Genomic DNA, 27,415 nt, shown 5'->3' with positions numbered 1-27,415 from the left:
TACCTAACAAACTCATTGTTGCCAAAGAAGAATCCCATTGTACCTCCCCATCATCAACATCTTGTTTAAATATGTTGGGTTCCTTCTAAAAAAAGAACACGTAGAATCAAGTGTAACTTTTAGAAGAGAGAAGAAAATCTTTATTATTATAATAAATGGTTTCTAAAAGAATTTATTTCAAATGAATCCTAAGTCCAAAAGAAAAAGAAAAATCAGAGAATAAATACAATATTTAATGTTAATAACTAATAATTATTATTTAACTAAGTAAATAAATATATGTAACTACGTATTTAACTAAATACTACTCAGTAAAATTACTTTTCCAGTAATTCCTGGATAAAAATTTGAATTCTATTTTCAAATGGGCTTTAACACCAACTTCAACTATTTCCTTAAAATAAATAAAACTGTGTTGTAGCCAAAATCATGTACTTAACTACTGCCTAAATGTATCTTCCTACCTCATCACCTTTACTTGTACTGTTCCTTTTGTCAAGGATATTTCTTCCATTCAATCTGCAAAACCTCTCTCAATCCTTCAAGGCCTTTGGGGGAAGGAACCTTGAACTAGCAGTCAGTAGCTTAAAGTTAGAGTAGTATCTCAGCCACCATTTAATTATGGAAACTTTAATATGTGATTTAATCTCCCTGATTTTTGTTAACTAGATAACTATAAGACAAAAGTTAAGCCAGGTGATTCCTATAATAACAGATGACAAGGAAGCCTAAGTTTGTTAGGAGTGCTATGCTAGAAAACTGACCTTCATTTCACCCAAAATTACAGTATAACTAACTCAGCAATGTCTTGGGACTGTTTTGCACCATTTACTTTTGTCTGATTAATAGCCAGTTTTCAGAACAGTAAGGTCAAAAAAGACAGAGGTTGTATAAAGACTCCCATGAGGATGAGAAAATGGAACTTCTTACACTTATTGAAATCACCAAACTTCTTAGTAACAGTGTCAGAAAGCACAAATATCTGTGAGGAAACTGGAGAAACCTGGAAAGCCCAAATCTCCATCTAGAAGCAAGAGGCATAATCTTATTTTCCAATTTCCTCCATCAGGTAAGGTTCCACACCCTTTGACGTTAAAGAAATATGATATCATCTCTGCCTACTGGCATCTTTTACTTTCTATGATTTCAACTACAACCTTGGCCTTCTTCACCAAGCTCCTTGATTCTTCCAACTGGTCTTTCCCAATCTTTGGAAACTTATAGAACTCACTACACTTTATATCATATCACCAGTTCCTTTAATAAGCACTTGCTAATGGAGGAAGGAATCCTTATTTGTGTATTTCCTTCCCCAATTCCCTACTTCTGCAAGGGCGTAATAACTGAGATAAGAGAGGCTCACATTTTTGTTGAATAAACTAATTATTAGCATCATACCTTATATACAGCACACACAAAAAATTACTCGTTAGATGAAATGGAAAAAAGCATCTTGTAAGCTTTAAAGCCATAGCTAAACTTTAAAAATTGGACTATTGATCATATTAACCACTATGGTTCCTTGTTCATTTGTTAATAGGATTCCACTGCTAAAGTAAGGCAAAAGAAGTGTCAAAGGTGGCTTTCTAAGGCATTCCCTTAACAAAAAAATATTTATTAGCTGGCACCCTACAACAGGATCATGATGACTAGATGGCCATGTGATGATTCTCTGGCACAGGCATACCCTGAACTGAGTTTTAGAACTCAGATTAAATTATGGTCAGTATATTTTAGACTAAATATATTTTGAAAAACAAGAAGCACGGAACATGTGGTTACTTTCTACTGTTCAGAAGAAACCATTCCCTAACTATGCCTACAAATCTGCATCTTAATAAATTTATACTTCTTAATAACCTCAACATTTAAGTAATTATAATGATAGAATATATTTGAAAAGTTTCAACAACAAAATAAAATGCTACATCATATATTTTCAAAGAGCTATATGCTGCTAAAGAGGGAAGATTGCATTTTTTGGATTTCTATTTCTTTTAGGGCATGAGGAAATACTACTCTCATAAATACATGCAATGAGGAGACTAGACACTCAAATAAAATGGGCTATAGTGTGAAGAATGGAAAAGCAATTAAATGCACATTCATTATATAAGACACACAGAGAAGCTTTAGAAAGCACATAAACACCTAAGAGACAAGAAAACTCAACTTACCTAAAAAAAAAAAAATACAGCCATGGCAGATTCAAAATTATTAGATCAGAGTAAAAAAGAGTGGAACAAACATCAAAAGAATAAATGACATGAGAAGACGTTAAGGACATGTTACTTACAGGAATTCTTCTCCAGGGTGTTTGAGTATATTTTTCAGCATATGTGCATTTTTCCTCTTTAAATTTTTGGTGGCAGTTACACCGAGTTGCCTGAATAAAACCACAAATTTTTATACTAGTATAATTCTCTACATACATATACATACAAAGTATAGGCTCACTTAAAGGGTAAAAGACCAGTACCACAAAAAAAGGGGCAAACATCCACATCTATTCAGAAGTTTCCCAACTTATTCAGAGACTGGGTTCTACAGTTAGTCAGTAAAGCTAAAATTCTGAATAGTAAAAATTAACCTTGGGAACCTCTTACATTATCCATAAACACATTATCTATGATGTTATGTATATAAACATAGTACTATGTATATAAATGTATAATATATACAGCAATATACAATTCGTAAAGAATACAATTGCAAAATCTAATTTATTTCTCTAAACTACAATGGTACTATTAGTCACCACCACAGTTTCTTAAATTCATTTTTGATACAACTCTACTAGATACTAAATACCACCAGTCCACAAGTAAGGTTATCTATTCATATGTGTAGTGCTTTTTTAAGCCTCCTTAATAATGTGTTAACCTTATTGGACTAAACAATTTGAAGGATCTCTGCCTTTTGTCAAGATCCATCTGACCATTTCAGTTCACAAATGAATTCTCTACATATGATTCTACTCACAGCATACTCATTTAGTCATTTATACAACACAAAGCAATGTACCTATTGTATAAACTTTAGTCTCTCAAATAAATAAATACCGAATTTTTAAAAAGAACGAAAAAACTGATAAGAGTTTATCTCTAGTGTGAAGTTGGACTATGCCCATATTATTTCTTAAACAACCCCACTGGAGGTAAACATATTATCTTGTAGGAAAATCTACATAGTAAATTCTTGATTACTGCATCAAGTTAAAATTATGTGCCTACTTTAAAAATATTTTAAATATTTTGTAATTTTTCTTAATTGTAATCAGATCATTCCATTTTTCATATATAAAACAAGATCTAATTGCAAGCAAAAATCTCTATAGTAAAGACATTTTTCCATTCCTAAGAAATGGGATAGTCACAGAAATAAAATTCAATATATAAGCAGGCAACTTAAGAGTCTTGTGGAATGCACTGTAATAGGATGTAACTTTTAATATATATGGGAGGCATGTAAAGAAAAGATAAAGCATTTATTTTAATGCAAGCACATTATGTATAATCTATCCTGATTAGTGCAATTCCAGAAGTAATTTTCTTTTTGTAGTCTATGTGCTATCATATTAACAATAGTATTTGGCAAATGTTTGAATTTTCCAATAATTTTCAGAATTATTTGTGACGCTTCAATAGATCTAAAACAACTACCCAAAGCATTTCCTGTTCATGTGCTCATGTTCTATGTAGTCCCATATTTCAGGAAAGTACATCCTATCTTTTGACCCAATGATAGATTTTGATTAGTTTGAACCAATCAGATTAATCCCATTCCACTATGCTTAGGAGGGACAAAGAACCCAAACGTAGCCAATACAATGTGAGAAAAGTCTGCGTTATTTCTGGGAAAGTGCTCTTGATTTTTAAAATAGGCATGCAAAAAAAAAACAAAACAAAACAAAAACCCACAAAAAACCCCCCAGGCCCTTTTCCTACTTTTGGGAACTAATATGCAAGTATGTGACATATAGAACTAAAGAAGACATCTTGTAACCATCAAAGGTCAGCTAAAAGGATTCCAGAAAAGCCAACTGAGAACTTCACCGTTACCCAAATGACCATTTAAGTAACCATGAAAATTGGTGGGATCTGTATTATTTTGTTACTTGACTTTACAAATGTTCTAATCTTTAAGTTACTTTTAATTTAGGGATTTTTACTTGGAACTTATCACATCATAAGAAATGCACTGATTTACAAGCTGGGTGATCTGGGACAAGTCATTAAATAAGAGTTAATATTTATCATGCATCCATGGTCCAGGTTATAGCATTAGGTAGTTTACATAATATAGTTCTTTAAATTATCATAATCTTATATGGCATTATTTTTATTATCCTCACGTATAGAAGAGGCTTAGGAGAAATTAAGTAACTTCCCCAAGAGAACATTGCCATTAAGTTTCAGGACAAGGATTTGAACCCAGGTCTATCCAGCTTTTCACAGCTGATCATAGTTTTTCAAATATATGATCTAGTCATATATAAGTGTTAGTCTGCTTAAGCTGAGTTCTACTTTCTATGACTCTATAAAGAAAATTCCACACGATTATTCTGAGGGTTCACTGAGAAAATGTATCTAAATTAACTATTACTTAACTAGTGTAGTGAGGGAAAATTAAAGGGCATTCTTAGCATTTTAAATAAGGTTTAAATTGTTGAGCGTCTATACTTTCCAGTTAAATTCTTGAAGCATTGCAATTTGATTTTACAACTGGACATTTCACACAAAATATGAATTCTACGTTTTATGCTGTCACTTTACTTTTCTGAAACTCTAGATACAAACACAGGTTAGGGGTGACTGCATATATTTTTTTTTAAAACATAAGATGCATTGAAGTTTGAACTAGAAAGGGACTTTGAAATCCCCCAGAAAATCCTTCACATTTTTTCCCTTAAATTCCAGTGTTGTTAACATACAATGCTATGTTAGTTTCAGCTGTATAACACAGACCATACACCTATTCCATACATTACTGTGTTCATCAAGTGCACTCCTAATCCTCTACACCTATTTCACCCATTCCCCTACCCACCTCCCCTCTGGTAATCTGTTCTTTCTAGTTAAGAGTTTGCTTTTGGTTTATTTTTTTCTCCATTGTTCATTGATTTTGTTTCTTAAATTCCACATATGAATGAAATCCTTTGGTATTTGTCTTTCTCTAACTGGCTTATTTCACTTAGCATTATATTCTCTATATCCATTAATGTTGTTGCAAATGGCAAGATTTCATTCTTTTTATATGGTTGAAAAATATTCCATTACATACACACACATTCATATATATGAATCACATCTTCTTTATCCATTCTTCTATCAATGGACACTTGGGCTGCTTCCATAGTTTGGCTATTATAAACAATGCATAAACAAACATGGGGTGCATGTATCCCTTCAAAGTAGTGGTTTTGTACTCTTTGAGTAAATACCCAGTAGTGCATTTAATGGATTGTAGGGTGCTTCTATTTTTAACTTTTTGAGGAACCTACATATAGTCTTCCACAGCGGCTGCACCAGTTTGGATTCCCACCAACAGTGCACAAGGGTTCCTTTTTCTACACATCCTTGCCAACACTGGTTATTTCTTGAATTTTTGATTTTAGCTATTCTGACACGTGTGAGGTAACAGAGCAGTGTAGTTGTGATTTGCATTTCCCTGATGATAAATGATAGGGAGCGTTGTATCATATGTCTGTTGGCCATCTGCAGGTCTTCTTTGAAGAAATGTCTGTTCATGTCTCCTGCCCATTTAATTGGATTATCCTTTTGGTATTGGGCTGTATAAGTTCTTTATATATTTTGGATATTGTTTCTTGAATATGTCATGTGCAAATATCTTCTCCCATTCAGCAGGTTGTCATTTAGTTTTGTTGGTTGTTTCCTTTGCTGTGCAGAAGATTTTTATCTTTATGTAGTCCCAATAGTTTATTTTTGCTTTTGTTTCCCATGCCTCAGGAGACATATCTAGAAAAATGTTGTTAGGACCAAAGTCAGAGACATTACTGACTGTGCTCTTCTAGGATTTTTATAGTTTCAGGTCTCACATCTAGGTCTTTAATCCATCTTGAGTTTATTTTTGTGTGTAGAGTGATAAAGTCATCCAGTTTCCTTCTTCTGCATGTAGCAGTTTAGTTCTCCCAACACCATTTGATGAAGAGACTACCTTTTTCCCATTGTGAATTCCTGCTTCCTTTGTTGATCAACTGACCGTATCATTGTGGGTTTATTTCTGGGCTTCTCATTCTATTCCACTGATCTGTGTGTTTATTTGTGCCAGGGCCATACTGTTTTTGATTACTACAGTTTGCAATACAACCTGAAGTCTAAAATACCTTCAGTTTTGTTTCTAAGATTGCTTTGGCTATTTGGGATCTTTTGTGGTTCCACACAAATTTTAGGATTGCTTGTTCTAGTTCTGTGAAAAATGCTGTTGGTATGTTGTCAGCAATTGCATTAAATCTGTGGATTCCTTTGGGTAGTATAGATATCTTGACATTATTTGTTCTTTCAATCAGTGAGTATGGAATGTCTTTTCATTTCTTTGCGTCGTATTCAATTTCTTTCATCCTTGTTTTATGGTTTTCAGAATATTAAGAATTTCACCTCTTTGGATAAGTTTATTCCTAGCTATTTTATTATTTTTGGTGTAATGGCAAATTGGATTGTTTTATTAATTTCTTATTCTGCTGCTTCATTATTAGTAGAAATGCAACAGATTTCTGTACATTGTTTTTATATCCTGCAACTTTACTGAATTCACTTATCAGCTTTAGTACTTTTTTGGTGGAGTTTTTTGGCTTCTCTATAGAGTATCATGTCATCTGCAAATAGTGGAAGTTTTACTTCTTCCTTAACCAATATGGATGTCTTTTATTTCTTTTTGTCTGATTGCTGTTGCTAGGATTTCCAGTACTATGTTGAATAAAAGTGGTGAGAGTAGACATCCTTGTCTTACTCCTGACCTTAGGGGGAAAGCTCTGTTTTTCCCCACTGAGTATGATGTTAGCTGTGGGTTTTTCATATGTGGCCTTTATTATGTTGAGGTATGTTCCCTCTAAACCTGCCTTGTTGGCGGTTTTTATCATGAATGATGTTGTACTTTATTGAATGCTTTTTCTGAACTTATTGAAATGATCATAACATTCTTATCCTTTCTCTTATTGATGTGATGTATCATGTTGATTGATTTGCGAATACTGAACCATCCTTGCATCCCAGCAATAAATCCCACTTGATAATGATGATGGTTTTAATGTACTGTTGGATTTGATTTGCTAATATTTTATTGAGGATCTCTGCATCTATCTTCATCAGAGATATACTGGCCTATAGTTCTTTTTGTGATATCTTTATCTGATTTTGTTTGTTGGGAGTTTTTTGATTACTGATACAATTTTCATTGCTGGTAATCACTTTGTTCAAATTTCCTATCTCTTCCATGCTTCAGTTTTGGGAGGTGATATGTTTTTAGGAATTTACTAATTTCTCTAAGTCGTCCAATTTGTTGGCATATAGTTTTTCAAAATATTCTCTTAAAATTGAGTTTCTGTACTGTTGGTTGTTATTTCTCCTCTTTCACTTGTGACTTTGAGTCCTCTTTTTATTTTTTTTTAAATGAGCCTGGATCAGAGGTTTATCAATTTTGGTGATCTTTTCAAAGAGCCAGCCCCTGGTGTAACTGATCTGTTACATTGTTTTTTAAGTTTCTATATTATTTATATCTGCTCTAATCTTTATTATTTCCTTCCTTCTGCTGGTTTGGGGTTTTGTTTATTTTCCTAGCTCCTTTAGATGTAAGGTTAGGTTATTTATTTGAGATTTTTCTTGCTTTTTGAGGGAGCAATTTTCATTTCCCTCCATGTAATTTTTTATTTCTTCTTTGATTTCTTGGTTGACCAATTCATTGTTTAGTAGTATGTTATTTAACCTCCATGCATTTGTGCTCTTCCCAGATTTTTTTCTTGTGGTTTATTTCTAGTTTCACAGTGTTGTGGTCATAAAAGATGCATGGTATGACTTTGATCTTTTTGAACTTGTTGAGACTTGTTTTGTGGCCTAATATGTGCTATTCTTGAGGATGTGCCATGTACATTTGAAAAGAATGTATATTGGGCTGTTTTAGGATAGACAGAATGTTCTGATTATATCTGTTAAATCCATCTGGTCCAGTGTGTCATTCAAAGCCACCGTTTCTTTGATTTTGTTTAGATGATCTGTCCATTGATGTAAGTAAGGTGTTCAAGCCCCCTACTATTATTGTATTACTATTCATTAGTTCCTTTATATTTGTTATTAACTGTTTTACGTATTTGGGTGCTCCCGTGTTGGATGCATAAATATTTATAATTGTTCTATTTTCTTATTGGATTCTCCCCTTAATGATTATATAGTGTCCTTCTTTGTCTCGTTATAGTCTTTGTTTTAACATCTATTTTGTCTGACATAAGTACACTGCTACCCCAGCTTTCTTTTCACATTCAGTTGCATGATAAATGTTTCTGCATCCCCTCACTTTCAATCTGCAGGTTTCTTTTGGTCTGAAATGAGTCTCTTATAGGCAGGATAGAGACAATTTTTTTTTTAATCTATTTTGAGAAAGAGAAAGCATGAACAGGACAGGCACAGAGAGAGGAGGAGACAGAGAATTCCAAGCAGGCTCCATGCTGTCAGCATGGAGCCCAATGCAGGGTTCAACCTCATGAACTGTGAGATCATGACCTGAGCCAAAATCTAGAGTCCGAAGATTAACGGACTGAGACTCCCAGGTGCCCCATGGGTCTTGTTTTGTTTTATTTTTTAATCCATTTTGTCACCCTATGTCTTTTGCTTGGAGCATTTAGTCCATTTACATTCAAAGTAAGTACTGACAGATATGTTACTTGCCTTTTTACTTGTTTTGTGGTTGTTTTTGTAGTTTTTCTCTGATCCTTTCTTCTCTTGCTCTCTTTCATGGTTTGTTGGTTTTCTTTAGTGATATAACTTAGATTCCTTTCTCTTTATCTTTTGCTTATCTAGTAACTGGGTTTTGATTTGTGGTTACCATTAGGTTTGTATATAACATCTTCTGTATATATTATGTTGATGGTCGCTTAAGTTTGAACACATTCTTTATTCCTCTTCGTTTTAGGTATATGGTGTCATATTTTACATCCTTTTATTTTGTGAATCCATTAACTGATTTTTACAGATACACTTATCTTTACTGCTTTTGTGTGTCCTACTTTTCTTACTCTTAGTCTTTCCTTCCTGCTCAAAGAGTTCCCTTTAATATTTCTTGTAGGGCTTGTTTAGTGGTAAATAACTCTTAGATTTTGCTTGCCTGAAAAACACTTTATCTCTCTTTCTATTCTGAATGATAGCCTTGTTGGATAAAGTATTCTTGGCTACAGATTGTTCCTTTCAGCACCCTGAATATATCATGCCACTCCATTCTGGCCTGCAAAGTTTCTACTGAAAAATCTGCTGATAGACTTAGGGAGTTTCCCCTTGTATATAATTATCTTCTTTTCTCTTGCTGCTTTAAAATTTTTCTCTTTATCACTACTTTTTGCCATTCTAATTACTACATGTCTTGGTGTGGACCTTCCTGGGTTAATTTTGTTGGGGGATCTCTATGCCTTCTGGATCTGGATATCTGTTTCCTTCCCCAGATTTGGAAAGTTTTTAGCTAATATTTTTTCAAATAAATTTTCTGCCCCTTTTACTCCGTTTTCTTCTTCTCGAATCCTTATAATGTAAATGTTATTATGCCTGATGGAGTCTCTGAGTTCCCTAAATCTATTCTCATTTTGTATAAATTTTTTTCTCTCTTGATTAACTTCCATTATTACTCTGTCTTCCAGGTCACTAATTCATCCTTCTGCTTCCTCTAGACTGCTATTTATTCCATCTAGTTGTAATTTTAATTTCATTTATTGTGTTCTTTATTTCTGATTGGTTCTTTTTCATCTCTTTGTTAAGGGTCTCACCGATGTCTTCCACTGTTTTCTCAAGTCCAGTGAGTATCTTTATCATCATTACTTTAAATTCTCTATCAGGCATATTACTTATATCCATTTCACTTAGGTCTCTTAGTGTGGTTTTGTCCTATGCTTTCGTTTGGGGCATATTCCTCTGTCTCCTTATTTTGTCTAATTTCCTGTGTCTGTTTCTGTATGTTAGGAAAGTCAGCTTTGTCTCCTACCCTTGAAAAGTAATGCCTTTATGAAGAAGACGTCCTGTAGTGCTCTGTAGTTTCCCCTGTCCCCCAGGTGTTTGGTGGTGGTGGTGGTGGTGTGTGTTGGGGGGGGGGGGGGGTTGTGGAGGGGTTCTTATGCATGTTGTGCATGCCCTGCTGTTGTGTCCTGGTCATTTTTTCTTTTAGTCTGGTTGTCTTCAGAGGTTCCCTCTGCCTGTTGTGGGCAGTGTTTTGTCTCTGGCTGGGGTGCAACACACAATTTTAATACCTTGGACTTCCACAGGGCCTGCTGCCAGTTGGCCCGAGGCACCTGCCATCCCCTTTGTTCCTGTAGAAGTCCCTCAGTGATCCCTGCCCCTCCAGGACATGTTTCAAAATGAGTAAACTATTCTCCCTTACATATGTCCCAGGTGTTTCTTCAAACTGCTGCTTCTATGCTATATCTCCATGGGCCGTTTGTGATGTTGTCTCTTTAAGGGCAAGAACTCAGCTTCCTCTCACCCTTCAGGCTCTCCCAGATCCAAGCTTGCTGATTTTTAAAATTCTAGACTTTAAATCTCCGTTGTAAGAGCTCATAAAATTCATCCCCACTTGCTTTCAAAGTCAAATGTTAAATGGGGATTTGTCTTTCCCACAAAGGCTTCCCAGTGTAATAGTCTGTTTCTCTCCCTTCTCTGTACCCAGGGCTCCCTCCCCTCTGCAGATGGCTGCAGTTTCGCTCCCAACCATGTCTCTGCCCTTTCTACCCACTTCAGTGTGGCTTCTTTTCTAACTTTAGTTATGGAGTTTGTTCTGCCTGTCTTTGGGTTGTTTTCTGTGTTTACACTGATTTGAGTGTTATCTAGTTGTATCTGTGGGATGTGCTGAGCTTAGGGTTCTCTTACTCCGCCATCTTCCCAGCCTCCAAAACATTCACATTTTTGATAAGGAAATCACTAGAGAGTGGTGGAAATTGTCAGTGTCATTCAGCTAGTTAATACTTAAGACAAAAAAAAAAGAAGTCCTCTAATACCTAGTTTATGATAATGTTTTGCTATTTTAAAAAAGTAGTTAGAGACGTAAGGAGAGAAAAAGTATTTTAAATAGAAAGATAATTTTAATTTTCATAATATGGAAAATGTTTACTGATCTCTACTTACAATGGTTCATATCTTTTTAAATTCTCTTGATTTAATTAAACAAGTGACTTCCTAGAGTTCCATTACTAATCTAAAGATAGACGATGATCTCTTCCAAAATAAATATGATTTCTAGGTTTAATATACCAAATACAGAGAACTTCAAAACACCTATTGCTGAAAAGTCATGCTTTCACTTTTCTTTTTTCTTTCTTTAGGATTCTCTTATATATATATTTTTTAATGTTTATTTGCTTTTGAGAGAGAGAGACAGAATGCTAGTGGGGGAGAGGCAGAGAGAAAAGGAGATGAAGAATCTGAAGCAGGTGCCAGGCTCTGAGCTGCCAGCACAGAGTCCGAAGCAGGGCTTGATCTCATAGATCATGAGATCATGACCTAAGCCAAAGTCGGATGCTTAACCAACTGAGCCACCCAGGCGCCCTTCCCTTAGATATTTCTAAAAACTTTCTAAAAATTATTTGTAAGATGAGATTTTGTTCTGGACAACTGCGCGAGTCTCTTCAACAAGTTAGTATAGCAACAATAAAAAAGAATGGTCCTAAATTAAAAGAGACTTAAAAGATGTAACTAGATGTAATGTACAAATACACAGGATATTTTTAGAACTAGGAAAATCTGAAGATGGATGGATATTAGAAGACATTAAGGATTTACTATTAATTGGTTAAAGATGGTAATATTTCAGCTATGAAATGTTCTTATTTTTAAAAGAAACATATTGAGGTTAACAGAACAGTATTAAAACTTTTCAGCATAAAAACCTTTACCATTTCATTACTTAATAATCATATATCAACATAAAGTGACCTCTTTTCACAATTCTTTCAGTCTTAATTTTTCTAATTTATAATTGTAACCCAAGCTTTTTTGATGAGAATAATTTCATTCTGTCTCACCCAACCATTTTGTTCAGCTTTACTGTACCATTTTATGAGCTAAATTTTCTTTGTACAAAGAAAATTAATGAATTTTGCATTAAATCCCCAATGAAACTATGTGAGATAAAGCTATTTTCATTTACTATTATATTTATTACATTTGATCTAATTTCTGTCACCTCAGTTCTGCTGTTTTTAGATATCCTTGGGTATTTTTCTACTTTCTATGTCTTTTTTTAATTTTATTTTTTGCAAGATCCATTATTTTAACCTAATAGTTATCTGAAAGCATTTCATAAATGTTTTATGATTTATGTAATATATAAAAATATTTAAAAAAATAATTTTAGATACCCATTTGTATAAGATAAAAACTTCAACTTCAGTACTTCTCACTTCTTCAGTGTATTCCTTATTTCCTTCCTCAAACCTGTATTTCACTTAATATAAACATTTTCAAGGGGTGCTTGGGTGGCTCAGTCAGTTAAGCATCTGACTTCAACTCGTCTCATGATCTCACGGTTCAAGGGTTCGAGTTCCACATCAGGCTCTGTGCTGACAGCTCAGAACCTGGAGCCTGATTCGGATTCTGCGTCTCTCTTCCTCTCTGCCCCTCCCCACTTGCACTCGGTTTCTCTCTCTCAAAAATAAACATTAAAAAAAAACCAAATTCATTTTCAAGAATTTAATAGCAATTTAAAATTTTACAAACTAAAAACTTCATTTCAAGAAAATAAAAATGTATAAATTCAAAAAATCTAACATTCAAATGATCTAGGAGATAAAATAATCAGCAGTAAGTTTTCTCCCATTACTTATTGGGAGGTTTATCTCATCTAGTCTCCCTAAAAATAGTTTTCATTTCATCACTCACTCATTTTAATCTTTACTTCCTTATTCCTGAGTTATTTTTTAATGTCTCCCCCAGGTATCTGGAATGCATTATTAGGACATTTTACAAAGATAACTGGGTGGCACATTTTTCAAGACATTAAAGGTCTGAAAATTTACCTTGGTATAGAAATAAAAATGTGTTTAAATATAAAATATGGGGTCATAACTTTTTTTTTGAAGTGCACTAGACACAATTTTTGTTCTCTGTAATATATTTTTGCAAAATCTGAAGCTTAATTTCCTAATGCTGTTTTTCTTCTCCCTGAAAATTAGTTGGGTTGGCTAGGTTCTTAGTCTTGAAATACAAACATTAGATCTTATTATTTTTTTAATTTTATATTTGATAGGCCTTCAATTTGTAATATTCACTCATTCATTTTTCAGATTTGTAAGTTTTCTTTGTGCTCTTAAATCAGAATATCTGATCCATCAGTCCTTACTATTTATTCATGAGTTGGATCTCTGTGATCTGAACCCAGTGGCTCAGAGTTCAGTATATATTATATCCTTTACATTCTAAATGAGGTTAATAATTTAAATTGCTGAATTGCTTTGCTATACCAAAATATGCTTTTGAATTCCAACAGATTTTCCTTGGCCTATTGTAATTTTTATGCCATTATGTTGTTATACTGGACTTTTTATGAATTAAATTATAATTAAGTTCAAGACACTGCACATATTTTCATATGAGACTAACATTTGAAATTCTAACAATTATAAAATCACAAAGATCCAAACATGGCTCTGAGGGATCACTCAACATCATCGATGGGGGAAGAAGAATTTTCTTAGAATACTGTTCACTCTAACAGTCTTACCTACAGAAACCTAAGCCTAACATCCAGTTTAATTTCTGTTCTGAGAAAAAAAAATATGTCCTATTCTCAACTCACCAGTACTCATTTCTTTAAATACACAAAGGAAGTCATTTACCCTTCATCAATAAAATGAATGTAAACTAGTGATTTCAAAACCCCCAAGAGAAGACCACTGAAAATGTACTCACAAAGACATTCTTTTCACCTTGAATACTTAATATTTAGATTAAAATTTCTTAAATATTTAGAATGAGGTAAATCACATACTTTCAGAATGCATACAATCTAAATGTAATACAATAGTGCAACTTTGCAAGCCAAAAATAAAGTCTTTTATTTAAAAAACTTTTATAAAAAAAACAATACTGCTTAGTTTGAAAACCCTCTACTTTATGTACTACACTATAATACTTACAAGCTGATGTTCTAATAGTTGAATTTTTTCATCTTTTTTCTTTATTTCCTCTTTAAGTTGTTTTATTTCATTTAATAAATCTTCATTCTGAAATATTTTTAAAAAAAAACATGAAGTATTTAAAACACCTTGATGAGAAGCATTAAATCAACAGTGAAGACTGAATAATGAATGGTTTATTCATTTAAGGGGAAAACTCTTCTTAAAGATGCCAGGTATTAACCTATGAATAAACAAAAACCCATTTTGGTTCCTCCAAACGTTCATAGTGTAACAGAGTCTAACATGTAAAAAATGAATAACAGCAACAGCAGCTAACATTCATTAAGTACAAGTGCTAAGAGCTAAGTACTTTTAGATATCTAAGCATTTGATCCTGAGTACAACCCTGAGGCTGATACTATTATCCCCTTTTTACAGATAAGGAAACTGGGACATGGGCCATACACTAAATTAAATTACATATAAAACAGTAATTTCAGCTAGATATCAAGGGATGCATGAGAGTTGCCTTTCAGAAAAAATGAAGGGCCCAACAAACAGAAGGAACAACATAATTAAAGGCAGAGAGTCATTTCACAGCTGGTTCAGAAATCAGCAGAAAGATAAATATGCCTAGAAGGATAACAGGGAGATTCTTTTTTCATGAGCCACCTTCCTGAGAACTGCCTGACTCAAAGACAAAATACCCTGTCAATTTAGTCTTTAAGAAATTCCTAACAGTATTAAAAGGAAACCTATCATCAAGTTAAGCAGAAATCCAGCTACATTTCGAAGCGTAAAGTATCATTACCTTTTGTTAGTCCATTGTGTTTACTACTATTCAATTAATCAGAATTATATACTGAGAAAACAGTACAAGCAAGGAAATTAGAATATATACGTGAATGACATATCTTGTAAAGGAGAAAACTATGTAAGCAATTATAATTATAAAATGCTATTACTGAGCAAAGTATGCCATCCCTTGCAGATACATTGGGAACGAACACAAAATAGTGCAGTCTCTTTAACAAGAGATCAGAAATAGACATTTTGCAAAGGCTTTAACATATCATATAAACATCACAAACAATGGGAAAGAAAAGATCTTTGTTAATGATGTTATATACACTGCAATTGGGCAAGACTGTTTATTGTATATAAAAAATGATTTCTAGTTCAATTTAAAGAGTTTATTTTTTTTTTTTAAATCATAAGTCAGGGCAAAAGAGGGGCGCCTGGGTGGCTCAGTCGCTTAAGCATCCGACTTCGGCTCAGGTCATGATCTCATGGCTTGTGAGTTCGAGCTCCACGTTGGGCTCTGTACTGACAGCTCAGAGCCTGGAGCCTGCTTCAGATTCCATCTCTGTCTCTCTCTGCCCCTTTCCTGCTCACACACTGTCTGTCTGTCTGTCTGTCTGTCTGTCTCTCTCTCTCAGATATAAACATTAAAAAAATTTTTAATAAAATAAATAAAATAAAAAGACAAAGATAGATTGCAGATCATGAAGGATACATTTTTTAAGCTATGTGGCAAATGAAGTTATTAAGAAATAATAAGTATATTTGATTACTTATAATTTAAAGCACCTATACAATTAACACTAACATTAAAAGCTGGTGAAAACCTATGCAAATATGACAGAGGACTTATATTCAAGTATATTAAGAGCCTGTTCAAACATACAGGATAATTTTCTAGGCCCTAAAAGACAAATAAACCAATTCCCACAGATATAGCAAAATGTTCTATCTGACTTCTTGGAGAAATATAAATTCAAGTATTAAAGGTATTGTTTTATAGACATTAAATTGGGGGAAGAAATAATGTGATGAACAAAATTGCAGAAAAAAGTGGTACATCATCAGACATCAAAACTGGCCTTTCTGTAGAAACACAGGGCTATACATAGAAGAGTCATAAAAATGCTTGCACTCTAATTCAGTCATCCCACTCCTAAGAAACTATGCCAAAGAAATAATCATAAGTATGAAAAAAACCTACAAAAAGGTATTATCTAAAAGTTTACAAATTTATAACTGCCCTAAAAGGAGACAACTGAAATACAATGTCGCAATCTAATGGAATACTATATATACTATACTACATGTTATCATTTGGTCACTGCTAGGTTCTGCCAGTGTTAGAGGAAATGGACCTGAAAAAAAATCCAAATACAATGTGATAACATTAATAGCCAACATGTATACAGTATTTAACTTTAAGACAGTCACTGCTGTAAGGATTTTACACATAAAGATGGGCAAAAGGGAACACATATCAGTAAATAGGTAATTCCAGTGAAGTCTTAAAGGATGAGTAAAAAGCTCTGAAGATACAGAAACCTGTCAGGCTTTGGATTTGAGGAAGAGATTCTAGTATCGTACAATACAGAGATGAAGATAAGCATAGCATATGTGGAGAATTAGAAGCAGTGACTCTATCACACAAAGGCTGTAGTGAACAGTGGAAACCAACGTGGTTAGTAAACCAGGCAAGAGCCAAATCATAGAGAGTCATGAATACCAAGCATGGCCTAAGCGAGGGGAGTGACAGTGCATTTGAGATGGCTATTTAGAGGACAAATATGACAATGACAACAACAAATTAGGCTACGGAATTTGTTACCAAAATGTTATAATACTCCAGATGACAGTAGGAGCCTGACCCAAGAGAGTGAAGGGAGAAGAAGTAAGAAGAGCAGGAATCAAAATTAGGAGATTTTGGCAATTATCTCTCCATGTGAAAGAGCACAAAGGGACAGTCAAGAGTGATACCTATATTTCTAGTGTGAGTGATAATGGTTGTGCCTCCAAAAGAAATGAAGACTAAATGAGGAGAAATATGTCCAAAGAGGAAAAATGGTGAGTCTCAGATATATTATTAGAGGTTCTTGGGGCTGGGACACAGTGGAAATGTCCAGAGGGCAACTGGATGACCCGGTATGAAAGAGCAATTTCTGGGGCACCTGGGTGGCTCAGTCAGTTAAGCGTCTGACTCTTGATTTTGGCTGAGATCATGATCTCAACGGTTGTGGGACTGAGCCCTCCGTTGGGCTTCACTGGGTGTGGAGCCTGCTTAAAATTCTCCCTCTCTCTCCCCCCACCAACTCCCCTCCTCACTTGTGCTCTCTCTCTTGCTCACTCTCTCAAAAAAAAGAGAAATTTCATGTTATCAACACAAATGGTCTATATGACACCATGAGAGTAAAAAGTTCAAAGAGAACTGGACTAAAGATATAAATCTATATTCTGAGTAAGAGGAGGAACCTACAAAGGAAATGGGAAAATGTTGAAGAGTGTAAGGGATTTCAGAGAGAAGTGACATAAAAATCAAGGACAAAGCTTTTAAGATAACTGTCATGCCAAATGTCTATAGCATTAAAACCAGTAGCTGCTTTCATTTGTCCAGGTTTCCATGTTAACTAGAAAGAGGTTTAAGGAGAGTCAAGGAAAGGTTTATCTGGTTTACTGAATTTATGATAGGTAAGACACAGAAATTTATAAACTGAGGATGAAGAAAAAGTAGTGAAGACACACTGAAGAGAGATAAGAGAGGAGGATGTAGTTAGGTCCCTAACAGCAGCAGAAGATAAGAGTCCAGAACCTAAGAAAGGGCGGTCTTCCACAGCACAGTAGCCATTTTTGCCCTGTAACTGAAACAAGGTGAATGAGAATGATAACAGATACAGGTAAGTCAGAAGGCAGGAGGGCAGGTAGCAGATCTTGCGTGATGAACACAAGACCACTTGCAGAAACTGAGAAGAATGCCTGAGAATGAGGCTTGAGGGCGGAGGCAATGTTGAGACTAGCTCATCAAGGGAATGGGAGAGGGAGCTGTTCTGACTGATACAAAAGACAGATTAGGGACATGGCAGGTCCAGTGCAGATTGCAGACCCTGAATTTGCAATGACACAAGTCAGTTACATCATTTGAAGCTGTACTGCTAAACCGGATGAGAAGGGGACATAACTGGGGATCTGACAATGAAAGTGCAAAGGAGTCCAGTGTACTGGAAACAGTATCAGCCACAGCGTCTCACCTTGTATAAGAAGGAAGACTAAAAATGATCTACTTGGAAGGAAATGGAGTAGGGACAAGAAATAAATACTGTGTAGCAATATGTCTATCATGTAACATTAAATATATAGACACACTAGAAAGGAACAAAGAAAAATTAAAAATATCAGTTGTGTAAAAGTTGGAATTAAAATTTTTTTCTTTGAAAATTATTTCTTCATATGTAAAAACTTTTCACAAAAAAAATGCAGGAAAAACTCACCTTCACTTTAAAAATGTCGGTCACAAAACTTAAAACTGAGAGATGATTAGAAACCCTCTAAGTCAATGGTTCTCAATTATTGTGTATGTAAAAGTATTTTTAAAAAAGATATCCTACTGCAGACCTGCTGATTTAGAGTACTGTACTCTTAATAGGATGGAAGCCCAGAGATGGGAAGAAATTTGTGCAATAATAGGTAAGGTAACACATCAAAAAACCAAGACTAGATAACAAAATAACTACTAATCCTATATTCTTTTGGTTTTGGTGGTTTTAGATGCAATCTTGTTCCAGTAAGTCACCCCACATTCTATGAGAAAATTATGCTGCTTTGACCTCTAATTCCAGGGTTGACTACTTGACTTTATTTGGAGAAGGTAATATTTGCAACATCCAAGCAGAATCCACATGTGGTTCTGCCAATGCTTTTTTCCCTTAAGTTCAAAAACATGTCCTAGGACAGGGGCTGATCCTCCAGACTGGCTCTCAGGATGAAGAAGCAGCAGAAAGCAGAGTCCCAGCTGATCTACAGCCAATATGTAACATATTGAAAAATAACAAGTCGAGAAATACATTTTTGTCACTGCAAGACACCAATATTTCAAGATTGTTTGTTGACTAGAAAACACTGACTAGCATGCCCTACGATAGAATGTGAAAGAAAACAATAATTTTACTTGGAAACATTAAATCAAGAAAACGTTTGTGTGCTTAAGAAATATGAACTTCAGAAATAACTGTAAAAGAAAAAAGCTTTTCTCAATAAAAAGAGAACTAAAAATTACCATTATAAAAATATACTTTCAAACACTAAAGTGCATCTGTATTCTATAATTATATTTTTAAACATGAGAAAAAGATAAATTAATCTCATTTTCAGTATATTTCTTCAATGTTGTTATTATATGGAAGTACCTGTTAATCACCATAACTGGTATATTTTTAAAACTGTTTTCATAATTATAAAAAAGAAATTAAAAATTTCATAATTTATTGATTTAAGAAAAACAATCCTGTACCAGTAGTAATACAGGGACAAATAATTATCCAACTAATAAAATAAATTCAAATTAAAACACCAGAGTGATATCATTTTAACTTATTAAGGTAGCAAAAGTTAAAAGCAGACCCGATTAAAACTTAACACAGCAAAGCTGCAGGTTTTAATACATTTATTATTAAATGTTTTGATTGTTACTGCTTTATAATTTTAGTAATAAAGAATTTTTAAAAATTTAGCATGACTACCTAGTCATACCTTATATATTTGATCACCATCTTCTGGTTCTGGACTGGATGGCAATGATAGCTGAATATCATGCAATGAACCACTTCCATCATGCTGTCAGAGAGAACAGAAGGAAAACATGAGATTAATACAATAACTGCAAACACTCCTTTTAACCTGAATTCACCCAGACCAAATTGCTAGCATGGCAAAGGACAAACAGGATATAAGATTTTAGAAATCTCCTTTTCATTGTACACATTTGTAGAAGAAAATGTGGAACGGGTAAAAATAAAGCGAGGGCAAGAATAATTTGTGGAACTAAACAACAGATAGTACATGAATGGATGAAGCACAAAGCCATTGAAAGTTTTACAGTGGGAAAAGGAACATGGAAAATTTCCTAAAGAATTTGAAGATTATCTCACCCACAAAAAAATGCAAAATAAAAGTCAAATTACATCTGCTTTGGTTTAGACATGGCTTTTAGAGTATGATTTAAAAAAAATTTTTTGGGGGGCGCCTGGGTGGCTTGGTCGGTTAAGCATCCGACTTTGGCTCAGGTCATGATCTCACGGTCTGAGTTCGAGCCCCGTGTCGGGCTCTGTGCTGACAGCTCAGAGCCTGGAGCCTGTTTCGGATTCTGTGTCTCCCTCTCTCTCTGCCCCTCCCCTGTTCATGCTCTGTCTCTGTCTGTCTGTCTGTCTCAAAAATAAATAAACGTTAAAAAAAATTTTTTTTTTAAATAAAGAAATTTTTTTCAATGTTTACATATTTTTGAGAGAGAAAGAGACAGAGCATGAACAGGGGAGGGGCAGAGAGAGAGGGAGACACAGAATCCGAAGCAGGCTCCAGGCTCTGTCAGGACAGAGCTTGATGCGGCTCGAACCACAACCATGAGATCATGACCTGAGCCGAAGTCAGACGCTTAACCGACTGAGCCACTGAGACACCCTTGAGTATGTATTTTTTGTTTTTGTTTCTGAGTCAGAAACAATAATATTAAATAATTTAAGAAGGCATAGCCATAAGAATCATTTGATTAAAAATACTAGACCAGAGTATACATATTGCATGACTATTTTTTTTAAGTTTATTTATTTATTTTGAGAGAGACAGCACGAGCAAGCAAAGGGCAGAAAGAGAGGGGGAGAGAGAGAGAATTCCAAGCAGGCTCTACACTGCCAGCACATAACCCAATGTGGGGTTCAAACTCATGAACCGTTGACATCATGACCTGAACCGACATCAAGAGTCAGACACTTAACTAACTGAGCCACCCAGGTACCCCCGCATGACTTGATTTATGTGAAGCCTAAGAGAAGGAAAAACTAATTTATTGTGCTAGAGATCAGAACAGGGGTTGACTTAAGGGAAAGGGGATGTTGGAAATGTTCTATGTCTTGACTGTATGTATGGATGGTACATACAGGATGTATGGTGGTACACACATATGAAAAGTTTAAGTTATACACTTAAGATTGGTATACCTTAAACACCTACTGGATGTATGCTATATCTCAATAGAAGTTGAAAAAGTTAAACTTTTTGTCCTTAAATGCAATAAAGAAAATGACAAAAATTACGTCCTACCCCTTGCTGAATTGGTTAGGAATAACCAAGAAATGGCATATTAAATGATTCACAGACAACCTCAAGAAAGATGAATAAGTATAGAATATGCCTGCGGTGATGGTGAAGGACTGGGCCCCTACCAAGGGTGGTTTGACACCTGGTTTGTTCAGATGCCTTGAGACACCCACTGAATCAACAACGTTCAAGGAGTGCTACTATCATCATCTTCCTCAGACCTATCTGTCCTGAGGAAATCTCTTAGACTACAGAAATGTCCTGTATTAAAACAAGAATGTTAAAGTAGAAGACATAAGCATGTAGGCCATTTTCTTCTTTACTGAATCAGAATCTCTGGGTATAGGGCCTATGAATGTGTATTTAGATTCATAGCAAAAAATAAGCATTTGTCAAATTTCTAACATAAATTATATCTTCACTGGTGAAATCAAATGGAGATACAGAATTTGACCTGAGAGGGGAGGCAATGTCCTAATGAATGCCTTCAGAACACCATGTTAAATGTTTAAAATAAAAAAAGAAATTTTACAAGACTCATCTCAGTTAAAAGTTCATCTCTGCTGTAAATGCCTTGACGTAAAAAAACAGTACTACATATAAGTATATATTTGAGAAAAGAGAAACTGTATAATCTGACTTATTTTCAAACATCTCTATCTTCTTCCTGCAAATTGCAAGCAGGAACTCCAAAGAATAGGAGACAACACAAGTATACACTGCTTTTGCCTTAGATGTGGGTATAGCTGTGGAAAGTAAGCAGCAGAATGAGAAAAATAAAACATCAGCTTTCAGGGAGAAGAGACAAAAAGGGGAGCCCCAGGTAAAGAGAAAATACCAGTGAGACCAGCTCAGAACTCCAGGAAGCTGTATGTAAATTTCTAGGTTCAACCCTGAATAGCACTTGCTTGAATCTGATCCTAATATCAAAGACTTTGAGAAATAAACTAAGACCATTGCCCAGGCCCAATCTAGCCACTGAAAGGTGTATACTAAGGACAGATCTGATGAGCATGGCAAAGGCTTTGAAATAGAAATGACATTACAGCCACAATCCAAAGGTGGCTGGCTAGTTTGAACTTCTAGCCTGAATCTAACCAGAGCATTTGTCTGCTTTAAAATTAAAACAGGAGTGCCTGGGTGGCTCAGTCGGTTAAGCGTCTGACTTCTGCTCAGGTCATGCATGATCTTAGGGTTTATGAGTTTGAGCCCCATGTTGGGCTCTGTGCTGTCAGATCAGAGCCTGGAGCCCGCTTCAGATTCTGTGTCTCCCTCTCTCTCTCTCTGCCCTTTCCCCACTCGCATGCTCTCTCACTCTCTCAAAAATAAACATTACCAAAAAAAAATTATTTTAAGAAAATTAAAACAAAAACCAAAACAACAAAAAACCCCAAGAAACCCCACAATATTCTCCATAACATTTAAACAAAATTAAGTGTCTCCTAACAAAACACACAAAGATACAAGATATACAATCCAAAATTACTCAACACACAAACAACAAGGAACATCTCAACTCACACAGGAAAAGACAATCAACAAACACCAATTCCAAAACAAGACAGAGGTTGGAATTAATTGAAAGAGATTTTAATAGGGCCATTATAAAATTCTCCAAAAGTAAAAGAGAACTCTTAAAGGGAATGGAAAGAGAAAATCTTAGCAAAGAAATAGAACAAAGTGGAAATGTGCAAATTCTAGAACTGAAAAGATTCAATAATTAAATTTCAAAATGCACTAGCTGGACTGAATACCAGCATTTGAGATAACAGAGTGAACTTGAAGACGTATCAACAGAAATCATGTAATTTGAACCATGAAGAGAAAAGAGATGGGGGGTGGAGGGCGGCATGGAAAAAGAATAGAATCTGCTGAGGGAAGTATGGGACAAGAATGAAGGATCTAATATAATATTCATAGCACTAGAGTCACAGAAGGAAGGGTAGAGGGCAGAAAAAAGTATTTGAAGAAATAACAGACAAATACACCCCAAATTTGGTGAAAAACATAAACCTGCAGATTTGGGAAGCTCAATTTAAAAAGAATAGAAAATAGACAAAGTGTGGTCTCTGAACATAAGGGAATTAAACTAGAAATCAGTAACAGAAGGATAATGTTCAAACTGTTAGAAAGTAAACAAGGAACTTTAAATCATCCATGGGTCAAAGAAGAAACCTGAAGGCAAATAAGAAAATATTTTGATTTGAAGAAAAGTGAAGATACCACATTATCAAAATCTGTGGAATTCAACTAAAGCAGTGCTTAGTGGGAAAATTATTATAAGAGAGACTCATATTAAAACAAAGGTGTCAAATCTACAACTGGAGCAAAATAAACCAAGAGCAAGCAGAAAGAAGAAAATAATAAAGAGCAGAAATTAATGAAATTGAAAATCAAGAAATAGAAAGAAAGCAATGAAACCAAAAACAGGTTATTCGGCAACTATAAAACATCTAGCAAAACTGCCAAAGAACAAAGATAGAAGGCACAAATCAGATACGTATCAGGACAGAGAAAACAGGTATCAGGAATGAAAGCAGGGATATCATTAAGATGTTTCAGGCATTAAAAGTACATAAGGCAATAAACTATGAGTGACTCTATGCACACAAATTTGACAACTTACATGAAATGGGGAAATTACTCAAAACCACAAATTATCAAAACTCACCCCAAATGAAACAACTTGAGTAGATGTGATTATTAATAAAATTATTTCATAATTTAAACATTCCATAAAAGAAATATTAAAGGCTAGATGTCTGTCTACAAAATTCTTCCAAAATTTAAAGGAATAGTATCAGTTCTATATAATCTGTTAGAGAAAACATAAATCAAATTAAGTTAGAAAATTAAATCAGTGGGGCGCCTGGGTGGCTTGGTCGGTTAAGCGTCCGACTTCGGCTCAGGTCATGATCTCACGGTCTATGAGTTCGAGCCCCGCATCGGGCTCTGTGCTGACAGCTCAGAGCCTGGAGCCTGTTTCAGATTCTGTGTCTCCCTCTCTCTCTGACCCTCCCCCGTTCATGCTCTGTCTCTCTCTGTCTCAAAAATAAATAAACGTTAAAAAAAAAATTTTTAAAAAAAAGAAAATTAAATCAGTTAAATGAGGCTAGCACTTACCTGAACCAAAGACAGTATAAGAAGACTTAAAGATCAAGATCCTTTGTGAATACACAAAAGTCCTTGAAAAAATATCTCTAAATCAAATTCAATAATATATAAAAAGGAAAAAAGATTATGAACAAGTGGAGTTGATCCCTGGAATGTAAAGCTGGCTCAATAGTTAAAAAGCAATGTGATTCAGCATATCAAGAAATATCTATATGATTATCGCAACAGACACATAAAAAGTTTCTTCCAAAATTCAACATCCATTCATGACAAAAACACAGCAAACTAGCAAGAGAAGGGAACTTGTTCAACCTGATAAAATCCATCTAAAAAAAGCCTCAAAATTAACATCATATTTAACAGTGAAAGGCTGAATGCTTTACCCCCAAAGCCAGGAACAAGGTACTCTATTATACTGGAGTTCCTACCCAGTGCAATAAAGCAAGTAAAATGAAATTTTAAAGGACAAGTAGAAACTAAAAAAGGAATAAAACCATCTCCATTCAAGTAATATAATTTTAGCTGTATCATTTCCCAAAGTATCTGCAATACTACTACTAGAACTAACACATGAATTTAGGAAAGTCACAAAATACAAGGTTGATATATAAAAATCTACTATTTCTATGGCAAAGAACTGAAAATTGACATTTAAAAAAATTTACATTAAACCAAAATCCAACAAAACCAAGAAAAAAAATCAAAATCCCCAAATAGAAATATTTAGGTACAAGTCTAACAAAATATAGACAAACTTCAAAAACAAACAAACAAAAAAAATCGGGGCACCTGGGTGGCTCAGTCAGTTGAGTGACTTCGGCTCAGGTGATGATACTGCGATCTGTGAGTTTGAGCCCCGCATCTGGCTCTGGGCGGACAGCTCAGAGCCTGGTGCCTGCTTCAGATTCTGTGTCTCCCCTACCTCTCTGCCCCTCCCCCACTTGCACTCTGTCTCTGTCTCTCAAAACTGAATAAACGTTAAAAAAAAATTTAAAAACCAAAAAAAAAAGAAAAAAGAAATCAGAGATGACTTACATAAATGGAGAGGTATACTCTTTAATGAATTTAAAGACTCAATATTGTTGAAATATCAACTCTCTTCCAAATTCAACTACGTATCAGTGCCCACTCAACCAAATTTCCAGCAGAATTTTCGCAGAAATAGAAAAGCTGGTTCTAAAATTTATATAGTAAGGCAAGAGAACTAAAACAGTCAAATAATTTTGAAAAGATAAAGTTGGAAGATATAATACTACTTTGAGACTTACTATAATCGTAATCTAGAGAATCTGATATTGGCAAAAGGACATTGATCAAAGGAATGAAAGAGTCCAGAAACAGACACATTTATGTTCAAAGGCATTTTTGACAAAAGTACCAAGGCAATTCAATAAAGAAAGGATAGTCTTTTCAACAAATGGTACCAGAACATCCATATGCAAGAAAATTAATTTCACTCATACCTCATGCCATATACAAAAATTCTCAAAACAGACTGCAGACCTATATGCCAAACTTAAAACAATAAAAACTCTCCAAATAAACAGAAAATCTCTGTAACTTTGGGTTGGACCAAGATTTCTTAAATATGATACCACAAACATGACAATAAAAAATAGTGATAAATTTGACTTCAAGAGAAGGACTTCTGCTCTTTCAAATACTATTAACAGATTAAGAAGAGAAGCTATGGACTGGGAGAAAATATTTGCAATAATCCAGGTAACATACTGAGCATAGTACCTAACTCATAGAGAGCACTTATAAATTGTTAGCTATTTTTAAACAATATTGACAATAAAAAAAAATGATAATGTGCTTCAGGGTTTTTAACAGTTCATTAACTCACAATTGTACATAGCTGCCTAAAAAGCAACTTTCATTTTTTTCAATATTCATTTGTTTCATTTACCTGCCTGCTAAAGTACTATTATAAATATATAAAGAACTTTAAAAAATCAATAAAACAGACATTTTTGTTCATGGGCAAAATAATAAAAGCCAAAGAAGATATACAAATAGTAAATAAGTACATGGAAATATGCTCAAAATGATTAGTCATTAGGCAAATGCAAATTAAAACCACAGTAAGATACCACTGCACATCTACTTGAAAAGCTTCTGAAAAACACAATACCAGGCAGATGCAAAGATGCAAAATAACTGAAGCTTTCATTAATTGCTGATGGGAATACAAAATCATACAGACACTTTGGAAAACAGCTTGGCAGTTTCTTAAGTTAAATATATACTCACCATACAACTCCACAATCTTAACCCAAGGTACTAACCCAAGAGAAATGAAAACATATGCACATGAAAATCTATGCACAAATGTTTATATTTATAGTAGCTTTATTCACAATTGCCAGAAACTGGAAAGTGAAACAAATAACCTTCAACTGGTAAACGGATAAACAAACATGCATGCATACAATGGAATACTACTCAGCAATAAGCAGGGACAAATTAGTGATACAAGGACAGCATGAATGAATTTGAAATGACTTATGGTAAGGGAAAAAAGCCAGACTCAGAAAACCATATATGATTCCATTTATGTGACAGTCTTGAAAAGGCAAAACTAGAGAGACATAAAAAAGATCAGTGGTTAAAAAATCAGTGGTTGCCAGGAGCTAGCAGGGGGTGTAGGGACTGATTATAAAAGCTGCACAACTGTATGGATTTGTCAAGCTCACAGAACTTTACAACAAAAAGGGCTGAATTTTAGAGCATGAAAATTATACCTCAAAAAAGCTGTATTAGATTGAATTATGTCTCCCCTAGAAATTCATGCCAATTCAAAACTTGTGAATAGAACTTCATCTGGAAATAGGGTTTTTACAAATGTAATCAAATTGAGGTCATAATGGAATAGGG

At 34.5% G+C, this 27,415-nt stretch overlaps 1 protein-coding gene across 1 annotated transcript in view; it reads right to left on the bottom strand.

Moving 5' to 3' along the window:
- The window catches only part of CCSER2 (coiled-coil serine rich protein 2), a 196,001-nt gene that overhangs the window by 31,530 nt on the left and 137,056 nt on the right, over window positions 1-27,415 (bottom strand). Inside the window, exons 7-9 of the mRNA XM_047073063.1 lie at window positions 19,862-19,945; window positions 14,339-14,425; window positions 2,297-2,386 (exon numbers count right to left, since the gene is read on the bottom strand). Of these exons, the coding sequence (XP_046929019.1) occupies window positions 2,297-2,386; window positions 14,339-14,425; window positions 19,862-19,945 (261 nt within the window). The remainder of the gene's footprint in view (window positions 1-2,296; window positions 2,387-14,338; window positions 14,426-19,861; window positions 19,946-27,415) is intronic.

This window comes from Lynx rufus, unplaced genomic scaffold (assembly GCF_022079265.1).
Source record: "Lynx rufus isolate CCGP_SWC_20201006 ecotype Redwood Valley unplaced genomic scaffold, mLynRuf1.p SCAF_11, whole genome shotgun sequence".
Lineage (NCBI taxonomy): Eukaryota > Metazoa > Chordata > Mammalia > Carnivora > Felidae > Lynx > Lynx rufus.
This window is presented reverse-complemented; position numbering and strand designations above follow the sequence as displayed.